Source organism: Salmo salar, chromosome 10 (assembly GCF_965601325.2).
Source record: "Salmo salar chromosome 10, fSalSal1, whole genome shotgun sequence".
Taxonomy (NCBI): domain Eukaryota; kingdom Metazoa; phylum Chordata; class Actinopteri; order Salmoniformes; family Salmonidae; genus Salmo; species Salmo salar.
The window spans coordinates 108,964,191-108,985,003 of NC_138300.1; the positions used below are offsets into that span (position 1 = coordinate 108,964,191).

Here is a 20,813-nt window from a genome sequence, read left to right on the forward strand (position 1 = left end):
TTAATTCTGCTGTTAATTTGAAAAATCAATACAAGTTGGTAAATTTAGCTAATTTGTTAAAAATAATTAAGGGAGGAAGCAAGTAAGTTATGTAATCAAATACATTTATTTATACTTACAGCTTTAAATAGCATAAATTAGCATAAATTAATCAAAACAGTTTATTCACTGTGGAAAAATACAAGGTAGCAAACGAAATCTTATAAACAACTAAAATGTACAACAAAATATTTTGGCGCCAACTTGCAGAATTATGCCCCCAAAAAATTAGGATCTTGTCATGAGCAATGAGCTCAGCTTTGTGTTAGGAGGAACATGAGAGCCTTTGAGAAGGTTTCTGAGTGATAAGCGCCTTCTGCAACAGAGAATCACAGGGGGACATAGACTTGGAGATGGAGGTTACTATCAGATGGGGCAGACAAAAAGACGAAGAAACTGCATGCCAAAAACTCAGACCTTCAACACGTTGTACGTTAGAGCAGTCAGAAAGAACAGCACGTCTCAGTGGGTTAGCTTGGAAGAATGTTCAGAAAGAACAGCACGTCTCAGTGGGTTAGCTTGGAAGAATGTTCAGAAAGAACAGCACGTCTCAGTGGGTTAGCTTGGAAGAATGTTCAGAAAGAACAGCACGTCTCAGTGGGTTAGCTTGGAAGAATGTTCAGAAAGAACAGCACGTCTCAGTGGGTTAGCTTGGAAGAATGTTCAGAAAGAACAGCACGTCTCAGTGGGTTAGCTTGGAAGAATGTTCAGAAAGAACAGCACGTCTCAGTGGGTTAGCTTGGAAGAATGGAAGGCTTTTGAAACATACTAGTGACTCAATTAACGAACAAATGTGTGTCTAACGGAATGAACCCGTTGCCATACACAGGACCCATGCTGCGTTCTCAACATGAATTGTTAATGAGTGGTCACGAAAAGCTATGGAGGCAGCGAATGCAAAGCAACAATATTGATCATGTGACCCAAGTAGGCCATCACCTTCCACCCATAACGATTCAGCCCGTCACAATGATTGGTGTGTGTGTGTGTGCGCACCGTGGGATTTATTTAAGATACCAATCAGAGTTTGCAGCAATCAGCCATAGGTTGCAGTAATGGAATTTGAAACAGACTACATAAGAATGAAAGAATGGAGAAATGAAATGTGAGAAATATGGAAGGGAAAACATGACCTAAAAATATTAAGAATCACAAATAAAATAAAAGCTTTGTTGCAACACTTAGCAATCCTTTTGAAAAATAAGTCATAACTGTACTACCAGACCAAGCTATTGATTCAGAACACTTCAGCAAACATTCCTGGGATCATTTGCATATTAGAATATGTGCAAAAATGTGCATCAAATCCAAGTCTAATGATCCAAGCAGCACAAAAGCAAAGAACTATACCTATGTGTCCCATTAAACTGCACTAGAAAAATCTACCACATAAGTGTGAAAGATTTAAAAAAAAATATATATATAGCAACAAAATAGCCTCCGGAATCATCTTAGAAAACAAGCTAGTGTGATGCAAAAAAATTAAAATAAATAAATAACTGTTTGGCATCTCCATTACAACATAGCAGTGCACCGTTCAACAGACTACACAAAACTAAAGCACACCAGGCACTACACCCAACCTTAGCAGTCCCGCCAAGTCAAGTGCTTTTAGTGCATCCTTTTTGGATTACAATTTAAAAAAAATATTTTACCCAAAAATAAGCTTGGGAATACTGAAATAAAAGATTAAGCAATTGAAAGGATGCATGACGTTTTGCAATGTTAAAGGGATACTTAAGGATTTTGGCCCTTTATCCACTTCCCCAGAGTCAGATGAACTCATGGATACCATTTTTATGTCTCTGTAGTTTGAAGGAAGTTGCTAACTAGCACAATGACTGGAAGTCTATGATAACTGCTAACATGATTTCAAGATTCCACAGACTTCCAGTCATTGCGCTAATGCTAGTGGAGCATTGGCTCGCGAAACTACCTCAAACTTCCTTCATATTGGAAGGAGACATAAAAACGGTATCCAATAGTTCATCTGACTCCGGGGAAGTGGATAAAGGACTTCATTGCCAAAATCCCAAAGTATCGCTTTAAGGACCATGCATCGCACTTGGTATAATACTTTCATGAACATGAAGTTTGTTTGTCATAAAATCAAATAAAGAATAGAAGACTTGAAATTGAACATCATTTTAGAATCTGCATAAAGCATTTTACACTGTGCAGACTGCTGTAGCTCAGGCACTTGCGTCACAGACAGTAAAGTACAGCATTAAGTCCATGAGGCACCAGGCACTGCACCTCTAGTTGGCCCTGAGTCCTAGACACTACTGGGCCCAGGGCAGTGGGCCTTGGGGCTGGGGCTCAGGCTGCTCAGCCTCCATGTAAATCTGGCCCAGGAGCTCGTGCAGCATGCTCAGTAGGGGCAGGCCCAGACTCAGCAGCTCGTACAGGAAGCCGTAGTCCTCTGAGCGATCCCTGAGGTGGAGCCCCGTCTGGCTGACTGCCCCATGAACCCAACAGGCCAGCCGGTGGGGCGTCCCACACACTGATTGGCCAGCGTGCAGCGGCCAGCGCAGGCTTCTCCTAAGGAAGGAACACAGAGTACCTGGCGGCTGGCTCTGCAGGCTGCCTGTGGTTGAGTTGGGGTCACTCCCGTCCGGCAAATAGGTCAGATGTCCCTGGTCCTCCTGTGTGATAACATTTAAAAATCAGACTGTGTTGTGCCTAAGTGGTGACTAAACGCATAAATAACATTTAGAAAATATCACAAATAACATCATACATCCCAAGTAAAAATGACTGACTGCTTGGCTGTTACTGAAAGCTGTTTACCATTCTCCTCTGGAACTTGCTTGAACTTTGAAGGTTGGGTTGGCGCTGAGAATAGTGAATCTTGCAATAAAACTTGCCTGTAAAACAAACCCATCAAATCATATAAACACATGCCTGTTGTCACTAAATATCAAATAAGTTGACAAACGGCTTCTGCCCCCGGGTAGAAAAGAGGTTGGTATATGGGTGTGTCAATGATCATACCCTGTTGGGAGTTGTAGGCATGTCCGCCCAGGCGTAGTGTGGAGCTGCAGACGTCACAGCGGAAACACTCCCTGTGGAAGAAGTGGCCCTCAGCGCTGAGACGCTCCATCACGTACACACGCTTGGAGCAGAAGTGACACATGTCACTGCCTCCCAGGTTCTGAGGAAACTCCTTCCTTCCAACACACTGTCAGGAGACAGCACAGACAACAGCAGCAGGTTAGGGATATGGAGAGAACAGAATAGGCAAGCTGTTAGCGTAGTTAGCGTAGTTGTCTACTGCTAAAAATTAGGGCGCTTTGTGGTTGAGAGCCATATAAAGTGAGCCATTGAACCCTTTTTGGTTCTATATAGCACCATTTCTTCTAGCAGTGTACAGTATTAGGTGGTGGTATGACCACTTAATAAGTTAACATCCACATTAGGGTTACATGTTAAGGCAGGCAGTGGGATAGGACTAGTGAGGATTTCATTTATTTATTTAACCTTTATTAAACTAAGCAAATCCATTAAGAACAAATTCTTATTTACAGTGACGGCCTACCAAACCTTAACCTGGATGACGCTGGGCAAATTGTGCGCTGCCCTATGGGACTCCAATCACGGCCGGTTGTGATTCAGCCTGGAATCTAACCAGGGTCTGTAGTGACACCTCTAGCACTGACCGCCTTAGACCGCTGCGCCACTCGGGAGCCCTCAGAGAACCATCCAGACTGAAGAGTAACACCAAGTACAATATAACCTAACCAGATTAGTAATAAGGCCATGAGGAATAAGTCATACCTTTCAATGGTCCCTGTTATTCTGAAGGCAAAAACTGAATAATATTTCATGAAATGGGAACTTAATTCTTGAGGTGTAATATTATTAAGGAATTTATCCAGCACAGTGAGAGACGATCATGATGATGAAATCAACAATTCACTGGACCATAGCAGAAAACTAGTCAAATACGGTAGCTTGGCAAGGCTCTGCACTTGCTTGCATTTTGCTTTTCCTGCATAGTGTGGCAAAGCAAAGTGCTGTTTACCGCTCGAGACTTGAAGACCTGAAGTGGGACAAAACCCTGTGTGAACATACACCCACATGAGTGCATGGAGTTCCCATCGCTGTGGCCTCTGGAGGCCTTTCCAGTCATGAGCCATGGTGTTTTGTGTAGAATTCACCACAAGATTCAGGTCAGAATGCTTGACAGTACACAGTCCCTCTTTTCTACTAGTAACAGATGTAGTATCCAGAAGCAGTAGGCATGACTTTGTTGTTGTGTAAATTGCTACCAACACTCCTGAAGTTGGTATTAGAGGCCATGGGCTGGTAATAGATATAGAGCCCTCTTTTGTTTGTGTGTCTTGTGATGTTTTTTCCCACTGGGCTGTGTTGGCACAAACACAATCGTTAGTCACACTGTGCTGACCGGCGAGGCATTAGGCCTGTGGTCAGTTGCATAGAGGATGGCTAGAGTTTCAGCCCTGGCACCTATGTGAGACGATACCTTCCCAACTGTCCGCTAACAGAGCCCAGTCAGAGGTCGAGGGAGGGAGCAGCATAGAGGCAGACAAAAGGAGGAAGAGAGGGGAAAGAAAGGATCAAGAAAGGATAGATCAAGGAAAATAGAGAAATGCATTTCTACTCAGACGTTCTACTCAGACAACAGAGATGCAGAAATCATGCAGACAGTGAAGTTATTACTGCTGCCTGTTTGGCAGGCTGAGAGGGCTCAGCTGGACAGCATTCAGATCCAACAATTGTTTTTTGAATCATTCTACTTGGTGCAGCACTCTCATTGCACTAAAACCAATAAGAACACGGTAAGATTGAGCTGATTTAATAGACTTACACTAAGAATCTTTTGTCTATTCTTACATTTCACATTTTTACTGATACCCGTTGGGCAGACTAAGGGTTCAGCTTGATAACCCTCAGGTCAAATTATTCTAGTCTCAGCATTCCCATTGCACTAAAAGCAAAATAAAACATGGTCAGTGTGAGCTGACAGTCTTCTATTCTTACATTTCAACTGCAGAGAGAACAAGTTTACTGATACCGGTTCGGTGGACTTCTAACGGGTCAGCTTCATAAGCTTCATTCTGGGGTGGCAGGTAGCCTAGTGGTTAGAGCGTTGGGCTAGTAACCGAAAAAAATGGGTTGTTCTGCCCCTGAACAAGAAGTTAACTCACTGTTCCCTGGTAGGCCGTCATTGTAAATAAGATTTTGTTCTTAACGGACTTGCCTACTTAAATTAAAAAAAGAACTCCGATTGATTGGCTTTTGAATGCATTTCATATTACTGCTACCTGTTCCAATGCATTTCATATTACTGCTACCTGTTCCAATGCATTTCATATTACTGCTACCTGTTCCAATGCATTTCATATTACTGCTACCTGTTCGGTAGAACTGTCAGGCTTGACGAGTTCAGCTTGACAACTCACAGAACGTTCGATTGGCTTTTTAATGATTCTACCTGATGCAGCACTTCCATTGCACTAAAACCAACAAACACGGTCACAGTGAGCTGATATTTTAAGTTTTACATGGTCACTGAGGAGCGCAACAAGGAGCTGTCTGAGGAGCGCAACAAGGAGCTGTCTGAGGAGCGCAACAAGGAGCTGTCTGAGGAGCGCAACAAGGAGCTGTCTGAGGAGCGCAACAAGGAGCTGTCTGAGGAGCGCAACAAGGAGCTGTCTGAGGAGCGCAACAAGGAGCTGTCTGAGGAGCGCAACAAGGAGCTGTCTGAGGAGCGCAACAAGGAGCTGTCTGAGGAGCGCAACAAGGAGCTGTCTGAGGAGCGCAACAAGGAGCTGTCTGAGGAGCGCAACAAGGAGCTGCTAGCAGTAGCCATCATTACCTTGTCATAGTGCACAGGAGATGTTGGGGTAAGAGAAGAGAAGTAGGAAAGAGCAGAGGGTTCAGGGACAGGGTGGATTGAAGTGAGACAGAGGGCTCCTGAGACAGATCCGTCTGTAGAAAAAAAACTAGAGAAATTTGAGAAATCTCCAAGACATCTAACCCTTCACATCCCACCTTGATACTAAATATTAGTTCAAGAAAAATTCAACAGCTCAACCTTTATCTTTTCTAGTGAAGATATGAACATTCACTCATTAGTATCTTCACAGAGCACGATCATCATGCAGAGGGAGGTCACCTGACCTGGAATTCTCAGAACTGCAACACCATGGAAACAAAACATTGTGCAAGAAAACAATCTCTGCCACTAAATGGACTTAAAATGGATTATCAAGCTGTTAGACTTCAACAACGTTCTCCACTCTCAGTATATGTGAGTAGGTTTGACTGGTGAGGCAGACAGGGTGAGGCAGGGTGAGGCAGTCAAACAGAACTCATGTCCAGGGACACAAACATTACTGTTCCTCATTTCCTTAGATGGGAAGACAAGCCGGAAGGCGAGGGGCAGCACAACACTTTCACCTTATACTCTTTCACTTGAGGAGTCTCGGACCCAGGGAACATAAATCACAGGAGCACACCTTTACCCTTTTGCCGTTCTTCAGAAAAAAGTGCCAACTGTAACGACTAGGGAGTTTAACAGAATAAAGGAGAGCCTTTATACTCTTTCTGTTAAACTCCCTAGTCGTTACAGTTTGCACTTTTTTCTGAAGAACGGCAAAAGGGTAAAGGAAAAAAAACAAGTGTGAAAGTCAATCTGCAGGAAATGGATAAGTAAAAACAAATACTGAACAGCAATTATAATCCACAGTTAAGTTGATGTGGGGTATAAAATACCATTTAGCAATGTTGTACCTTTCGAACATTGGTGTTTTTGTTTGCGTGTTGCGCAGTCTGCTAGACTTTTGTGGCTAAGGCAGAATTGGATTTACCATGTTGAATGGCCTTAAATCCATTACCCACACAAACTTTTTTTACTGAGTGTATGGCTGAATGGAGCTGACATGCTATGTCCAGACAGACAGACCATGGGCTCATGGTCACCTGGTTCATCCTGTCCTCCAGCTTCTCTAGTCTCATCCCTGTGGGGTCAGGAGAGGGGTGTTCTGGGTAATCTACATCGTCTGGGGTTTCGGTGCGTGGAATCCACACCCTCTGCTGCACGAACTCTGTGCGCGGAGAGGCCTGTGTTTGATCATCCTGTGGAGGACTCTAGGACCTTGTTGGAATGTGAAGGGCAGTGGGTTGCGCCACGGCTGCAGGCTCTTCTAAGAGTCGCATATAGATGGAGGGCTGAAAGCAGACGTACACACAAGGCAATGTGTAAATAAGAACTGACCTCCAGCCAGTAGAGGGCAAACCTCCATGGTCATCAATGTCTACAGTGAGTGGCGTAAAAGGGGTGTATTTTCAAAGACTTGTCCTAGACTATGGTGATTTTTAACCATTGATTATTTTGTTATTGTAGGCTATAGGTTAGGGGTTGGGGGATTTTTAAACTACATTATTGGGTTTATAACACAGTAGCTGACCCTTCCTGGGTCAGCTTGGGTGATTTGGCTGTACCTGCCACTTGGGGCGCAGGGGTGGAGGAGGGGGAGGGGGCTGTTCCTTGGGCTTAGTGAAGCGAGGGCTCTCCATCATATCCAGAGAAGGAGATGAAGGAAGGCTTGAATCAGAGTCCCAATCAGACTGACAGAGCAGCAGACAGAAAATGCAGGAAGGGAAAGAGGAGCAGGACAGAGCAGAAGGAATAGGAAAAACCAGAGAAAGCAGTACAGAATGATTGGTTTCTGTACTACCATTCAAAACCACACACTGCGGTCATCCATTACACTGCATGTGTTCCATGGCATTCAATGCCATAATCAGATATTTCAAGGCATTTAGTTAGAGTATTTGAACATATGTTCTGCTAACAGCCACTCACAGTCCTTTCCTGTGGCTTCACAGGCAAATCATACTGTATTCTCTTTTGTATCATGGTTTAAAATGCACAACCTCCTCCTAAATAAAAATACAATTTCATAAACATTTGAAAAGACTGCCGGCAAGCACTCGTACAGTGGTAAAGATTCTAAAACCAGATAGCCATCAGAAGAAACGTACGGACAACATGAACATTCAGTCTTAATGGTAGTATGATGTTGGGCCAACATACAGAGTCTAGAACTGAATAGTCTTACAGTAACCATAAGCACTGAGCGCATTGAGTATAGTCAGTATGCAACCATACACGTTACCTGCATTACTGGGATATTTGTCACCGTCTCTACGCAGCACAGCGTACAGGGACCATACCATTGACCCTTCTGGTCAGAGAACAGTACAGCTGCTCACCTTATTGCGCAGGGCACCGCCAGGCGCTGCATTCTCCTCAATCTTGGCCAGCAGCTGGGTTGCCATGGAGCGCACCTTACTCTGCTCTCCGCCCTCACCTGCAGGAGGGGCACTCTGACAGGACAACTGGAGACATAACCAGCCATGGAGATAAAGTGCCAAATGAATGAGCAGTCCCTTTAACAACACAAAAATAGTTCCATCTAAAGCCATACTCGTGATCGAGATATACTTGTTGCTACTAAACACACCTCCTCTAAGTAGTTGCCCTTTCTTCGTCTTTTGCTCATTGGGTCATCTTCCTCCAGCCTCTTGTCATCCTGCGAGGAAAAGGCAGTACAAAATACACCAGTTTATTTTACCCTCATTCACGTCACAATCAAAGGTTATGGAGTCTGAGGGTTATCCATAAGAAAGTATGCCTTGTAAGATCTGGATTATCTCTCATTCACATACCTTATCTACTTTCCTATTGGCACAGAGGAATTGCTTTTATCTGCAAAGTTAACATGCACTTACATTGACAAACACTTGACGTAGGGAGCGAGAGAGAGCGCGAGAGAGCGCGAGAGAGCGCGAGAGAGCGCGAGAGAGCGCGAGAGAGCGCGAGAGAGAGCGAGAGAGCGCGAGAGAGAGCGAGAGAGAGCGAGCCAGAGGGAGAGAGAGCGAGCCAGAGGGAGAGAGAGCGAGCCAGAGGGAGAGAGAGCGAGCCAGAGGGAGAGAGAGCGAGCCAGAGGGAGAGAGAGCGAGCCAGAGGGAGAGAGAGCGAACGAGCGAGCCAGAGGGAGGGAGAGCGAGAGAGCCAGCGAGCGAGCCAGCGAGAGAGCGAGCCAGAGGGAGGGAGAGCGAGAGAGCCAGCGAGCGAGCCAGCGAGAGAGCGAGCCAGAGGGAGGGAGAGCGAGAGAGCGAGCGAGCGAGCCAGAGGGAGGGAGAGCCAGAGAGCGAGCGAGCGAGCGAGCGAGCCAGAGGGAGGGAGAGCCAGAGAGCGAGCGAGCGAGCGAGCGAGCCAGAGGGAGGGAGAGCCAGAGAGCGAGCGAGCGAGCCAGAGGGAGAGAGAGCCAGAGAGCGAGCGAGCGAGCCAGAGGGAGAGAGAGCCAGAGAGCGAGCGAGCGAGCCAGAGGGAGAGAGAGCCAGAGAGAGAGAGAGCGAGCGAGCCAGAGGGAGAGAGAGAGAGCGAGCGAGCCAGAGGGAGAGAGAGAGAGCGAGCGAGCCAGAGGGAGAGAGAGAGAGCGAGCGAGCCAGAGGGAGAGAGAGAGAGCGAGCCAGAGGGAGAGAGAGCGAGCGAGCGAGCCAGAGGGAGAGAGAGCGAGCGAGCGAGCCAGAGGGAGAGAGAGCGAGCGAGCGAGCCAGAGGGAGAGAGAGCGAGCGAGCGAGCCAGAGGGAGAGAGAGCGAGCGAGCCAGAGGGAGAGAGAGCGAGCGAGCGAGCCAGAGGGAGAGAGCGAGCGAGCGAGCGAGCCAGAGGGAGAGAGAGCGAGCGAGCGAGCCAGAGGGAGAGAGAGCGAGCGAGCGAGCCAGAGGGAGAGAGAGCGAGCGAGCGAGCCAGAGGGAGAGAGAGCGAGCGAGCGAGCCAGAGGGAGAGAGAGCGAGCGAGCGAGCCAGAGGGAGAGAGAGCGAGCGAGCGAGCCAGAGGGAGAGAGAGCGAGCGAGCCAGAGGGAGAGAGAGCGAGCGAGCCAGAGGGAGAGAGAGCGAGCGAGCCAGAGGGAGAGAGAGCGAGCGAGCCAGAGGGAGAGAGAGCGAGCGAGCCAGAGGGAGAGAGAGCGAGCGAGCCAGAGGGAGAGAGAGCGAGCGAGCCAGAGGGAGAGAGAGCGAGCGAGCCAGAGGGAGAGAGAGCGAGCGAGCCAGAGGGAGAGAGAGCGAGCGAGCCAGAGGGAGAGCGAGCGAGCGAGCCAGAGGGAGGGAGAGCGAGCGAGCGAGCCAGAGGGAGGGAGAGCGAGCGAGCGAGCCAGAGGGAGAGAGAGCGAGCGAGCGAGCCAGAGGGAGAGAGAGCGAGCGAGCGAGCCAGAGGGAGAGAGAGCGAGCGAGCGAGCCAGAGGGAGAGAGAGAGAGCGAGCGAGCCAGAGGGAGAGAGAGAGAGCGAGCGAGCCAGAGGGAGAGAGAGCGAGCGAGCCAGAGGGAGAGAGAGAGAGCGAGCGAGCCAGAGGGAGAGAGAGAGAGCGAGCGAGCGAGCGAGCCAGAGGGAGAGAGAGAGCGAGCGAGCGAGCGAGCCAGAGGGAGAGAGAGAGAGCGAGCGAGCGAGCGAGCCAGAGGGAGAGAGAGAGAGCGAGCGAGCGAGCCAGAGGGAGAGAGAGAGAGCGAGCGAGCGAGCCAGAGGGAGAGAGAGAGCGAGCGAGCGAGCCAGAGGGAGAGAGAGAGAGAGCGAGCGAGCGAGCCAGAGGGAGGAGAGAGAGAGCGAGCGAGCGAGCCAGCCAGAGGGAGGGAGAGAGAGCGAGAGAGCGAGCCAGAGGGAGGGAGAGAGAGCGAGAGAGCGAGCCAGAGGGAGGGAGAGCGAGAGAGCGAGCCAGAGGGAGGGAGAGCGAGAGAGCGAGCCAGAGGGAGGGAGAGCGAGAGAGCGAGCCAGAGGGAGGGAGAGCGAGAGAGCGAGCCAGAGGGAGGGAGAGCGAGAGAGCGAGCCAGAGGGAGGGAGAGCGAGAGAGCGAGCGAGCGAGCCAGAGGGAGGGAGAGCGAGAGAGCGAGCGAGCGAGCCAGAGGGAGGGAGAGCGAGAGAGCGAGCGAGCGAGCCAGAGGGAGGGAGGGAGAGCGAGCCAGAGGGAGAGCGAGCGAGCGAGCCAGAGGGAGAGCGAGCCAGAGGGAGGGAGGGAGAGCGAGCCAGAGGGAGAGCGAGCGAGCGAGCCAGAGGGAGAGCGAGCCAGAGGGAGGGAGAGCGAGCGAGCCAGAGGGAGAGAGAGCGAGCGAGCCAGAGGGAGAGAGAGCGAGCGAGCCAGAGGGAGAGAGAGCGAGCGAGCCAGAGGGAGAGAGAGCGAGCGAGCCAGAGGGAGAGAGAGCGAGCGAGCCAGAGGGAGAGAGAGCGAGCGAGCCAGAGGGAGAGAGAGCGAGCGAGCCAGAGGGAGAGAGAGCGAGCGAGCCAGAGGGAGAGAGAGCGAGCGAGCCAGAGGGAGAGAGAGCGAGCGAGCCAGAGGGAGAGAGAGCGAGCGAGCCAGAGGGAGAGAGAGCGAGCGAGCCAGAGGGAGAGAGAGCGAGCGAGCCAGAGGGAGAGAGAGCGAGCGAGCCAGAGGGAGAGAGAGCGAGCGAGCCAGAGGGAGAGAGAGCGAGCGAGCCAGAGGGAGAGAGAGCGAGCGAGCCAGAGGGAGAGAGGGAGAGCGAGCCAGAGGGAGAGCGAGCGAGCGAGCCAGAGGGAGGGAGAGCCAGAGGGAGGGAGAGCGAGCGAGCCAGAGGGAGAGAGAGCGAGCGAGCCAGAGGGAGAGAGAGCGAGCGAGCCAGAGGGAGAGAGAGCGAGCGAGCCAGAGGGAGAGAGAGCGAGCGAGCCAGAGGGAGAGAGAGCGAGCGAGCCAGAGGGAGAGAGAGCGAGCGAGCCAGAGGGAGAGAGAGCGAGCGAGCCAGAGGGAGAGAGAGCGAGCGAGCCAGAGGGAGAGAGAGCGAGCGAGCCAGAGGGAGAGAGAGCGAGCGAGCCAGAGGGAGAGAGAGCGAGCGAGCCAGAGGGAGAGAGAGCGAGCGAGCCAGAGGGAGAGAGAGCGAGCGAGCCAGAGGGAGAGAGAGCGAGCGAGCCAGAGGGAGAGAGAGCGAGCGAGCCAGAGGGAGAGAGAGCGAGCGAGCCAGAGGGAGAGAGAGCGAGCGAGCCAGAGGGAGAGAGAGCGAGCTCATGTTACCTTTGGGATCCTCTTTCTTGGCTGTGTTTGGTTCATTAAGTTGTAAACTGAGTTTGCAGACTTGGATGAATAGTCCTCATTGTTCTCATCCATTTCCCTTGTACCTGTAACAAATCATAGCAGCGTGTTGTAATGAGCATTTTGATACGTGATATACTATAATACACATACCGTATTAAACCATTCAAACCAGGTCAAGCCAAATCTAGAGGGTAACCTGATAGAGAAATGTGAAAATAAAAGCAAACAAGACTACAGTATCCCCAGTTTGAAACGGGTTCAATATGATTAAGCAAGTGTCAGACTATTGTGAGGGCATTACCCATTAGTTCCCCCCATTAACCAATTATCTGGCTAAATCATTAGTATTTTTGTTGAATAGCATGCCATAACACCTTCTGTATTCTATAAAGGCAGCCATATAGCTCATAGAGGCATTATTATTACCACGAGCGTGAGGTGACCTGAACTGGGGCCTACATGTACAGTTGAAATCGTCAGTTTACATACACTTAGGTTGGAGTCATTAAACCTTGTTTTTTTAACCACTCCACAAATGTCTTGTTAACAAACTATAGTTTTGGCAAGTCAGTTAGGACATCTACTTTGTGCATGACAAGTAATTTTTCCAACAATTGTTTACAGACAGGTTATTTCACTTAATCACAATTCCAGTGGGTCATAAGTTTACATACACTAAGTTGACTGTGCCTTTAAACAGCTTGGAAAATTCCAGAAAATGTTTCAAGCTAAAAATAAAGCTTTAGAAGCTTCTGATAAACTAATTGACATCATTTGAGTCAATTGGAGGTGTACCTGTGGAAGTATTTCAAGGCCTACGTTCAAACTCAGTGCCTCTTTGCTTGACATCATGGGAAAATCAAATGAAATCAGCCAAGACCTCAGAAAGTAAATTGTGGGCCACAAGTCTGGTTCATCCTTGGGAGCACTTTCCAAACGCCTGAAGGTATTATGTTCATCTGTACAAACAATAGTACACAAGTATAAACAGGAAGGAGACGCGTTCTGTCTCCTAGAGATGAACGTACTGTGGCGCAAAAAGTGCAAATCGATCCCAGAACAGCAGCAAAGTGCCCTGTGAAGATGCTGGAGGAAACAGGTACAAAAGTATCTATATCCACAGTAAAACAAGTCCTATATCAACATAACCTGAAAGGCCGCTCAGCAAGGAAGAAGCCACCGCTCCAAAGCCACCATAAAAAAGCCAGACTACAGTTTGCAATTGCACCTGGGGACAAAGATTGTACTTTTAGGAGAAACGTCCTCTGGTCTGATGAAACAAAAATAGAACTGTTTGGCCATAATGACCATTGTTATGTTTGGAGGAAAAAGGGGGATGCTTGCAAGCCGAAGAACACCATCCCAACCGTGAAGCACGGGGGTGGCAGCATCATGTTGTGGGGGTGCTTTGCTGCAGGAGGGACTGGTGTACTTCACAAAATAGATGGCATCATGAGGCAGGTAAATTATGTGGATATATTGAAGCAACATCAAGACATCAGTCAGGAAGTTAAAGCTTGGTCGCAAATGGGTCTTCCAAATGGACAATGACCCCAAGCATACTTCCAAAGTTGTGGCAAAATGGCTTAAAGGACAACGAAGTCAAGGTATTGGAGTGGCCCTCAAAAAGCCCTGACCTCAAGCCTATAGAAAGTGTGTGGGCAGAACTGAAAATGTGTGTGCGAGCAAGGCCCACTGGGAATGTGATGAAAGAAATAAAAGCTGAAATCATTCTCTACTATTATTCTGACATTTCAAATTCTTAAAATAAAGTGTTAATCCTACCTGACCTAAAACAGGGAATTTTTACTAGGATTAAATGTCAGGAAATGTGAAAAACTGAGTTTAAATGTATTTGGCTAAGGTGTATGTAAACTTCCAACTTCAACTGTATGTGTAACATGCAATCCTATCCTACCATGACAGACGCAAAGTCATAACCGCTCAGTCACACACCATCCTCATTATGTATTGAAGCTTACCTCAATCTAACCTTCAGAATACTGCATGTAACTGAAATATAGCATACCTTAGAAGTAGTAAAACTCCACAGTTATGGAGTAATTTATGGAGAATAGTCGGCATTATAGCAACATTATTTTCCATATGTAGTATGGTAGGTAACATATCGGAATATCGGGTTCCATTATGTAACTGTTGTGCATGGAGTTTACATTTCTGGCGCTTCAGGAAGTAGACTCTCTTGAGCAGGGGCTGTGTGTGCAGTAGCTACTTCTGAAAGTGTGTTGTACTGTGGCATCAGATGAGGCATGAGAGAACGACCCAGAACAGCAGCCTACCAGTGATGGATGCAGGTGAGTTGTGGAACATCTCGTAAACCTTAGAGATGTACAGCACCATCATCAGCTTGTCTGGGTCCTGGTCCAGAGCCATCTCCTTCCCTGTGGTCACAGGCTGGATACCAAATTCACGCTCTGCTATGTCAAAGGCCAGCTGGTTGTTCTTGGCTGAGTCCTCCTCATTCAGGGCGTCAAAGTCGCTAGGATGGAGAGCGAGAAAGAGATGAGGCATCAGGTTTACATCCTATAAGATCTCAATAAAGTTCAGATTGTTGGTTTAATGATGCATTTTATAATCATTCTGCTTTCCACACCAGAGTGATGAAAGGGGAACTGAAAAGATGATATCTAAGGCCCTTCGCAACAGCCCATAGTAATGTTATGAACATGTTTCCTTTCAATAAAATGGTTTAATTCAGAATGAACTGTCCAATCACATGCACCGGTGACACAGAAAGGAAGGTGGGTGGGGGGGATTACCCAATCGGGAGCTAGAGCCAGAGGGATAAGGTCATCACGACTGTACCCCCAGCCCGCTCAGACTGCATCGACACAGCGTAAGGGATCAAACCCCATTTGACACAGCGTAAGGGATAAAACCCCCATTTGACACAGCGTAAGGGATAAAACCCCCATTTGACACAGCGTAAGGGATAAAACCCCATTTGACACAGCGTAAGGGATAAAACCCCATTTGACACAGCGTAAGGGATAAACCCCCATTTGACACAGCGTAAGGGATAAACCCCCATTTGACACAGCGTAAGGGATAAACCCCCATTTGACACAGCGTAAGGGATAAACCCCCATTTGACACAGCGTAAGGGATAAACCCCCATTTGACACAGCGTAAGGGATAAACCCCCATTTGACACAGCGTAAGGGATAAAACCCATTTGACATTTAGGTAAACCGGAAACATTTCAAGGCGTGGAGCTCCTCATAAGTGCCGTCAGTATCCAATACTGGAAGATCAAATGCTTTATAAAAATTTAGAGTGCAATATGATAACCAAATGCTCTTTCCTTTGTGTGGTTTAGGCCATTTATCTACTTAAGACAAATCTAGCTGTTTCCTACAAAGTTCAGGACATATTGGACAGTTTGTAACTCGAGTCCCACACCTTAAGTTTAACAGAAGTTTTGTCAACAGTATAATCAAGGCCACTGTTGACATTTTCAACAGCATAACATGTGACAGAACCAAAAGCAGTGCATGGTCACAGACAAGATGATAATCAGTGTGTGTTTTGATGATGGTGATAAGACAACGACTGTGTGTGTGTGTATACAATGTATATACATGTGTGTTCTCTCACATGAGGTCAGGCCGGATGAGGTGTATAAGAGCACAGAGCGCCAGGCCACTCTTCCAGGAGGTGGTGAGGTTGGTGACGTCCACGCCTCTATAACCCCGAGTCTGCTTCTGACACCAGGTGAGGAGGCGGCTTGGCCGGATGTCCGACTCTGGAAGAAGAGGGGTCAACCAATCAGTCAGCCAATCACTGACATCCTCACCAAATAACAAAAGCCACAGAGAAAGATAAACACACCAGGCTACTGTTCATAGACATCACAGTGGTGTAATAACACCTCAAAGTTAAGGGAGTAGTATGAGGGAAGGGGAGCGTTGGCCAGCACACGCTTTTGTTGGGCATGTTTGACCCTGTTTAATGTGCCAGCCTGTAACTGTGATAATAAAAGGAACAATGGCTTAACTGTCAGCTGAGGTAAGATTATTGGATAACCAGATAGAAGTCCTAATGACCGATCCTCACGGTCAGCTCCTGCCCCATAGAAATACAACTAGTCATTTAGCAGACACTCCTATCTAGAGCAATTAGTGTTTAGTGCCTTGCTCGAGGGCACATCAACAGATTGGTTCGAATCCCCTAGCAGACTTAACAGCGACCTTTCGGTTACTAGCCCAACGCTCTTAACCACTAGGCTACCTGTAGAACGGACGTTCCCATTCAAGTCAATGATCCATGATGGGTGGAAGTGCAGGCGTAATTGTATTTCTATGTCCTGGCTGTGTCTGAGCCTGTGATATGATTAGAGGATGATCCATCACACCTGGGTTAGTCAGAGATGACAGGCTGAGAAATGACAGGTCTCAGACTGTGGTCAGTCTGTTTTCGTGACGACTCACCTCGTCTGGAGAGACTGACAGATGTATGCGTGGGTCCACAGCGTTCCAGAGGATAGGAGTCCTGCTGCCCGTTTATGAACAGGTGACACACCTGAGAGAGAGTTCGCGTGATGAGTTTCTTTAACATGAAAATGTCAATACATGTCAAGCATGTTAATGTCAACTGTTGTAAATAAAACAACCTGTTTAAAGTGTGAGGTACTCTCCATCTCAGACAGACCTGATGTGGCTTGACACAGCTGGAGTTGAGGTTGGGGTACCGAGTTACCGGGTCAATGGTGTACTGCTCAAAGTTCTTTGAGATGTTCTCTGTCGTTGTTTGGGGTAATAGCCTGTAGAGACTCTCCCTACAAAACGTAACAGAAGATGATCATTCAGTTTCTGTTAACCTGTTAGGGCTAGGGGGCAGTATTGACACGGCCGGATAAAAAAACGTACCCGATTTAATCTGGTTACTACTCCTGCCCAGTAACTAGAATATGCATATAATTATTGGCTTTGGATAGAAAACACCCTAAAGTTTCTAAAACTGTTTGAATGGTGTCTGTGAGTATAACAGAACTCAAATGGCAGGCCAAAACCTGAGAAGATTCCATGCAGGAAGTGGCCTGTCTGACAAGTTGTGTTTCATCTTGGCTCTTTTTATTGAAGACTGAGGATCTTTGCTCTAACGTGACACTTCCTACGGCTCCCATAGGCTCTCAGAGCCCGGGAAAAAGCTGAACGATATCGAGGCAGCCTCTGGCTGAAACACATTATCGCTTTTGGCAAGTGGCCGATCAGAGTACTATGGGCTTAGGCGCGTGCCCGAGTCGACCGAATGCTTTATTTTCTTTCGTCTGTTTACCTAAACGCAGATTCCCGGTCGGAATATTATCGCTTTTTTATGAGAAAAATGGCATAAAAATTGATTTTAAACAGCGGTTGACATGCTTCGAAGTACGGTAATGGAATATTTAGAATTTTTTTGTCACGAATTGCGCCATGCTCGTCACCCTTATTTACCCTTTCGGATAGTGTCTTGAACGCACGAACAAAACGCCGCTGTTTGGATATAACTATGGATTATTTTGAACCAAACCAACATTTGTTATTGAAGTAGAAGTCCTGGGAGTGCATTCTGACGAAGACAGCAAAGGTAATAACATTTTTCTTATAGTAAATCTGACTTTGGTGAGTGCTAAACTTGCTGGGTGTCTAAATAGCTAGCCCTGTGATGCCGGGCTATCTACTGAGAATATTGCAAAATGTGCTTTCACCGAAAAGCTATTTTAAAATCGGACATATCGAGTGCATAGAGGAGTTCTGTATCTATAATTCTTAAAATAATTGTTATGCTTTTTGTGAACGTTTATCGTGAGTAATTTAGTAAATTCACCGGCAGTGTTCGGTGGGAATGCTAGTCACATGCTAATGTAAAAAGCTGGTTTTTGATATAAATATGAACTTGATTGAACAAAACATGCATGTATTGTATAACATAATGTCCTAGGGTTGTCATCTGATGAAGATCAAAGGTTAGTGCTGCATTTAGCTGTGGTTTGGGTTTTTGTGACATTATATGCTATCTTGAAAAATGGGTGTCTGATTATTTCTGGCTGGGTACTCTGCTGACATAATCTAATGTTTTGCTTTCGTTGTAAAGCCTTTTTGAAATCGGACAGTGTGGTTAGATTAACGAGAGTCTTGTCTTTAAAATGGTGTAAAATAGTCATATGTTTGAGGTTTTTCAATAACGCGCCACGGGATTACACTGGCTGTTACGTAGGTGGGACGATTTGGTGCCACCTAGCCCAGAGAGGTTAAAAGCCAAACAGATGACCTGTTACACAGCGGAACAGTAAACACCACAAAAAAAGTTACAAATAAAAACAATTACCTTAACGTCCACTAATAGAATAACCAAACATTTACTAACATTTACTAACCTGTAACACTTGACAGCAATTTTTTCAGTTACTGAAACCAGTTTCTCATTATGGATGAAGTAGTAGAAGCTCATCCCATTAGGTCTATGTGTGGACGTACATATTACTTCAGTCACATCCGTCAGCCTACTGTAGTACCTTTCTGCCAGGATCTCCAGGGGGGTCTTGCCCTGCACCCAGCCCCTCACCATCCACACCGTGTCAAAGGCAGCCAGGAAGCCTCGAGCACAGCCAGTCCCCATGGGCCAGAAGGGCTAGAGAAAGAGAACATGTACAGGGTCAATACATTCAGGAGACACACTAGTAGTTGAGCGACATAAGCAAACTGGAAATGTTCAGAATCTGCCAATAGGGAATGTTTGGGGAAAACCATGCTCATCTGATCTACTGGAACCATCCCAAAGGAAAACAATCCCCAGAAAACCCTTCCCACATTTGTTTCTTCAAACAAGTTGAAACAGGATTTAATAGAACCTAGTTGTGCGTATACATTTCACCCATAACAGTACAACATCTAGTATGAAGTCAACCCCCCCTCACCTCCAGTAGACTGTCCCCCACCAGGGACACAAGAAGCTGGTGTCCGTACTTCTCCCTGACCAGAGCTGCGTTCTCCGAGGCGTACATGCAGGTGAAGTCGAACATGGCCACGTCGGGCTGGCTGCAGTGGTTGATGGCGTAGTCTAGAGAGGGCAACTGGTAGTTGGTGCCAAAGTCGGCCGCCTCACGGGCGTAGGACAGAAGAGCCTCCTGGTTCACGTTGTCTCGGCCCAGCAGCTTCTCTGTTTCAACGTGATCCTGCACGACAAGAAAAAGGGAGGGTTGATGGGAAATCAGTGGTATTGCTCCGAAAGGATCAGAGCTCTACCTTTACCAGGCCCATAGAGATGGTTGTAGACTATAACTGGGGCTTAAGATTATCCTGGTCAGGTCACATGGTCGGCAGAACATCAGGGCCCAACCTACTGTATCTAATCTCTCTTGATTCTGTGGAGATCAGACTGAGGAGGTGAACACAGGTCCCAAATACTTTACTGTTGCCCTAGACTTTTGTTCAACATTTCTGAACACATAAGCAGGATTGGAAACACTATACAGTAAAAGGCAGTTGATTTGAACCAGCTTCTGAAACATCAAAAGGAACAGGTCTCACCTCAGGGAGCAAGCAATTACAGGGGTTTCACTTCTACCCAAATATTCTTACAGATCACCATTATTTTATCAAAACGGATTTTCATTGTAGGGATAAAGATGCAATTCAAGAGCTTGCTGACAACTTATCAGTCAAGGCAGCAGTGCTATAATCAGAGTTAAGACTACATACAGAGGTCACACTCAGAGCAGGAGGGATGAGGAGTCGGTCTTCAAAAAGGGAGGATATGAAATGAAAACGAGCTTTCGGGAAACAAAATGGAAATGAAGCCAGGGAGGGCTGTGTCTGTTAATAGACTAAGTCCTGATACAATGTGTACTGTTGTAAAATTAACACCACCCATCACCCTCATCCTCTCAGAGGACTGCTTCCTGTAGAGAGAGAACACTCATCCTTATAACTCATGTAAACGAGGCCGTTGCCTACTGTCTGCGCCTCTCTCCCACGGTGTGATGTTGAGAAGCATGCTGGGTTTGAGACAGATGTGCCTCCCTGTGGATGCTAATGAAATGGGGCGGTAATCACTGGTGCCGACTGACACTGAAGTGTAGTTAAACACGTCTGGTTAAACGCGTGCGTCCACACACACACACACACACACGTCTAGATAAACGCGTGCGTCCACACACACACACACACGTCTAGATAAACACGTGCGTCCACACACACACGTCTAGATAAACGCGTGCGTCCACACACACACACACTTCTAGATAAACGCGTGCGTCCACACACACACACACACACACACACTTCTAGATAAACGCGTGCGTCCACACACACACACTTCTAGATAAACGCGTGCGTCCACACACACTTCTAGATAAACGCGTGCGTCCACACACACTTCTAGATAAACGCGTGCGTCCACACACACACTTCTAGATAAACGCGTGCGTCCACACACACACTTCTAGATAAACGCGTGCGTCCACACACACACTTCTAGATAAACGCGTGCGTCCACACACACACTTCTAGATAAACGCGTGCGTCCACACACACACTTCTAGATAAACGCGTGCGTCCACACACACACTTCTAGATAAACGCGTGCGTCCACACACACACACACACACGTCTAGATAACCGCGTAAGTCCACACACACACGTCTAGATAAACGCGTGCGTCCACACACACACACACGTCTAGATAAACGCGTGCGTCCACA

General features: G+C 47.5%; 1 protein-coding gene across 2 annotated transcripts in view; it reads right to left on the reverse strand.

Moving 5' to 3' along the window:
* Positions 1–20,477, reverse strand: part of LOC106561462 (F-actin-monooxygenase mical2b) — a 40,641-nt gene extending 20,164 nt beyond the window's left edge. The window contains exons 1-12 of one of the 2 annotated variants that reach the window (XM_082957365.1): positions 19,029–20,477; positions 18,627–18,742; positions 16,781–16,907; positions 16,561–16,651; positions 15,728–15,875; positions 14,410–14,609; positions 12,089–12,192; positions 8,535–8,603; positions 8,284–8,409; positions 3,034–3,220; positions 2,830–2,906; positions 2,603–2,684 (exon numbers count right to left, since the gene is read on the reverse strand). In XM_082957365.1, coding sequence (XP_082813491.1) covers positions 2,603–2,684; positions 2,830–2,906; positions 3,034–3,220; positions 8,284–8,409; positions 8,535–8,603; positions 12,089–12,192; positions 14,410–14,609; positions 15,728–15,875; positions 16,561–16,651; positions 16,781–16,907; positions 18,627–18,742; positions 19,029–19,133 — 1,432 coding nt within the window. In that variant the 5' untranslated portion in view covers positions 19,134–20,477. The remainder of the gene's footprint in view (positions 1–2,602; positions 2,685–2,829; positions 2,907–3,033; positions 3,221–8,283; positions 8,410–8,534; positions 8,604–12,088; positions 12,193–14,409; positions 14,610–15,727; positions 15,876–16,560; positions 16,652–16,780; positions 16,908–18,626; positions 18,743–19,028) is intronic. The other variant, XM_082957364.1, reaches the window with a different exon arrangement.
* Between the last annotated feature and the right edge of the window lie 336 nt (positions 20,478–20,813).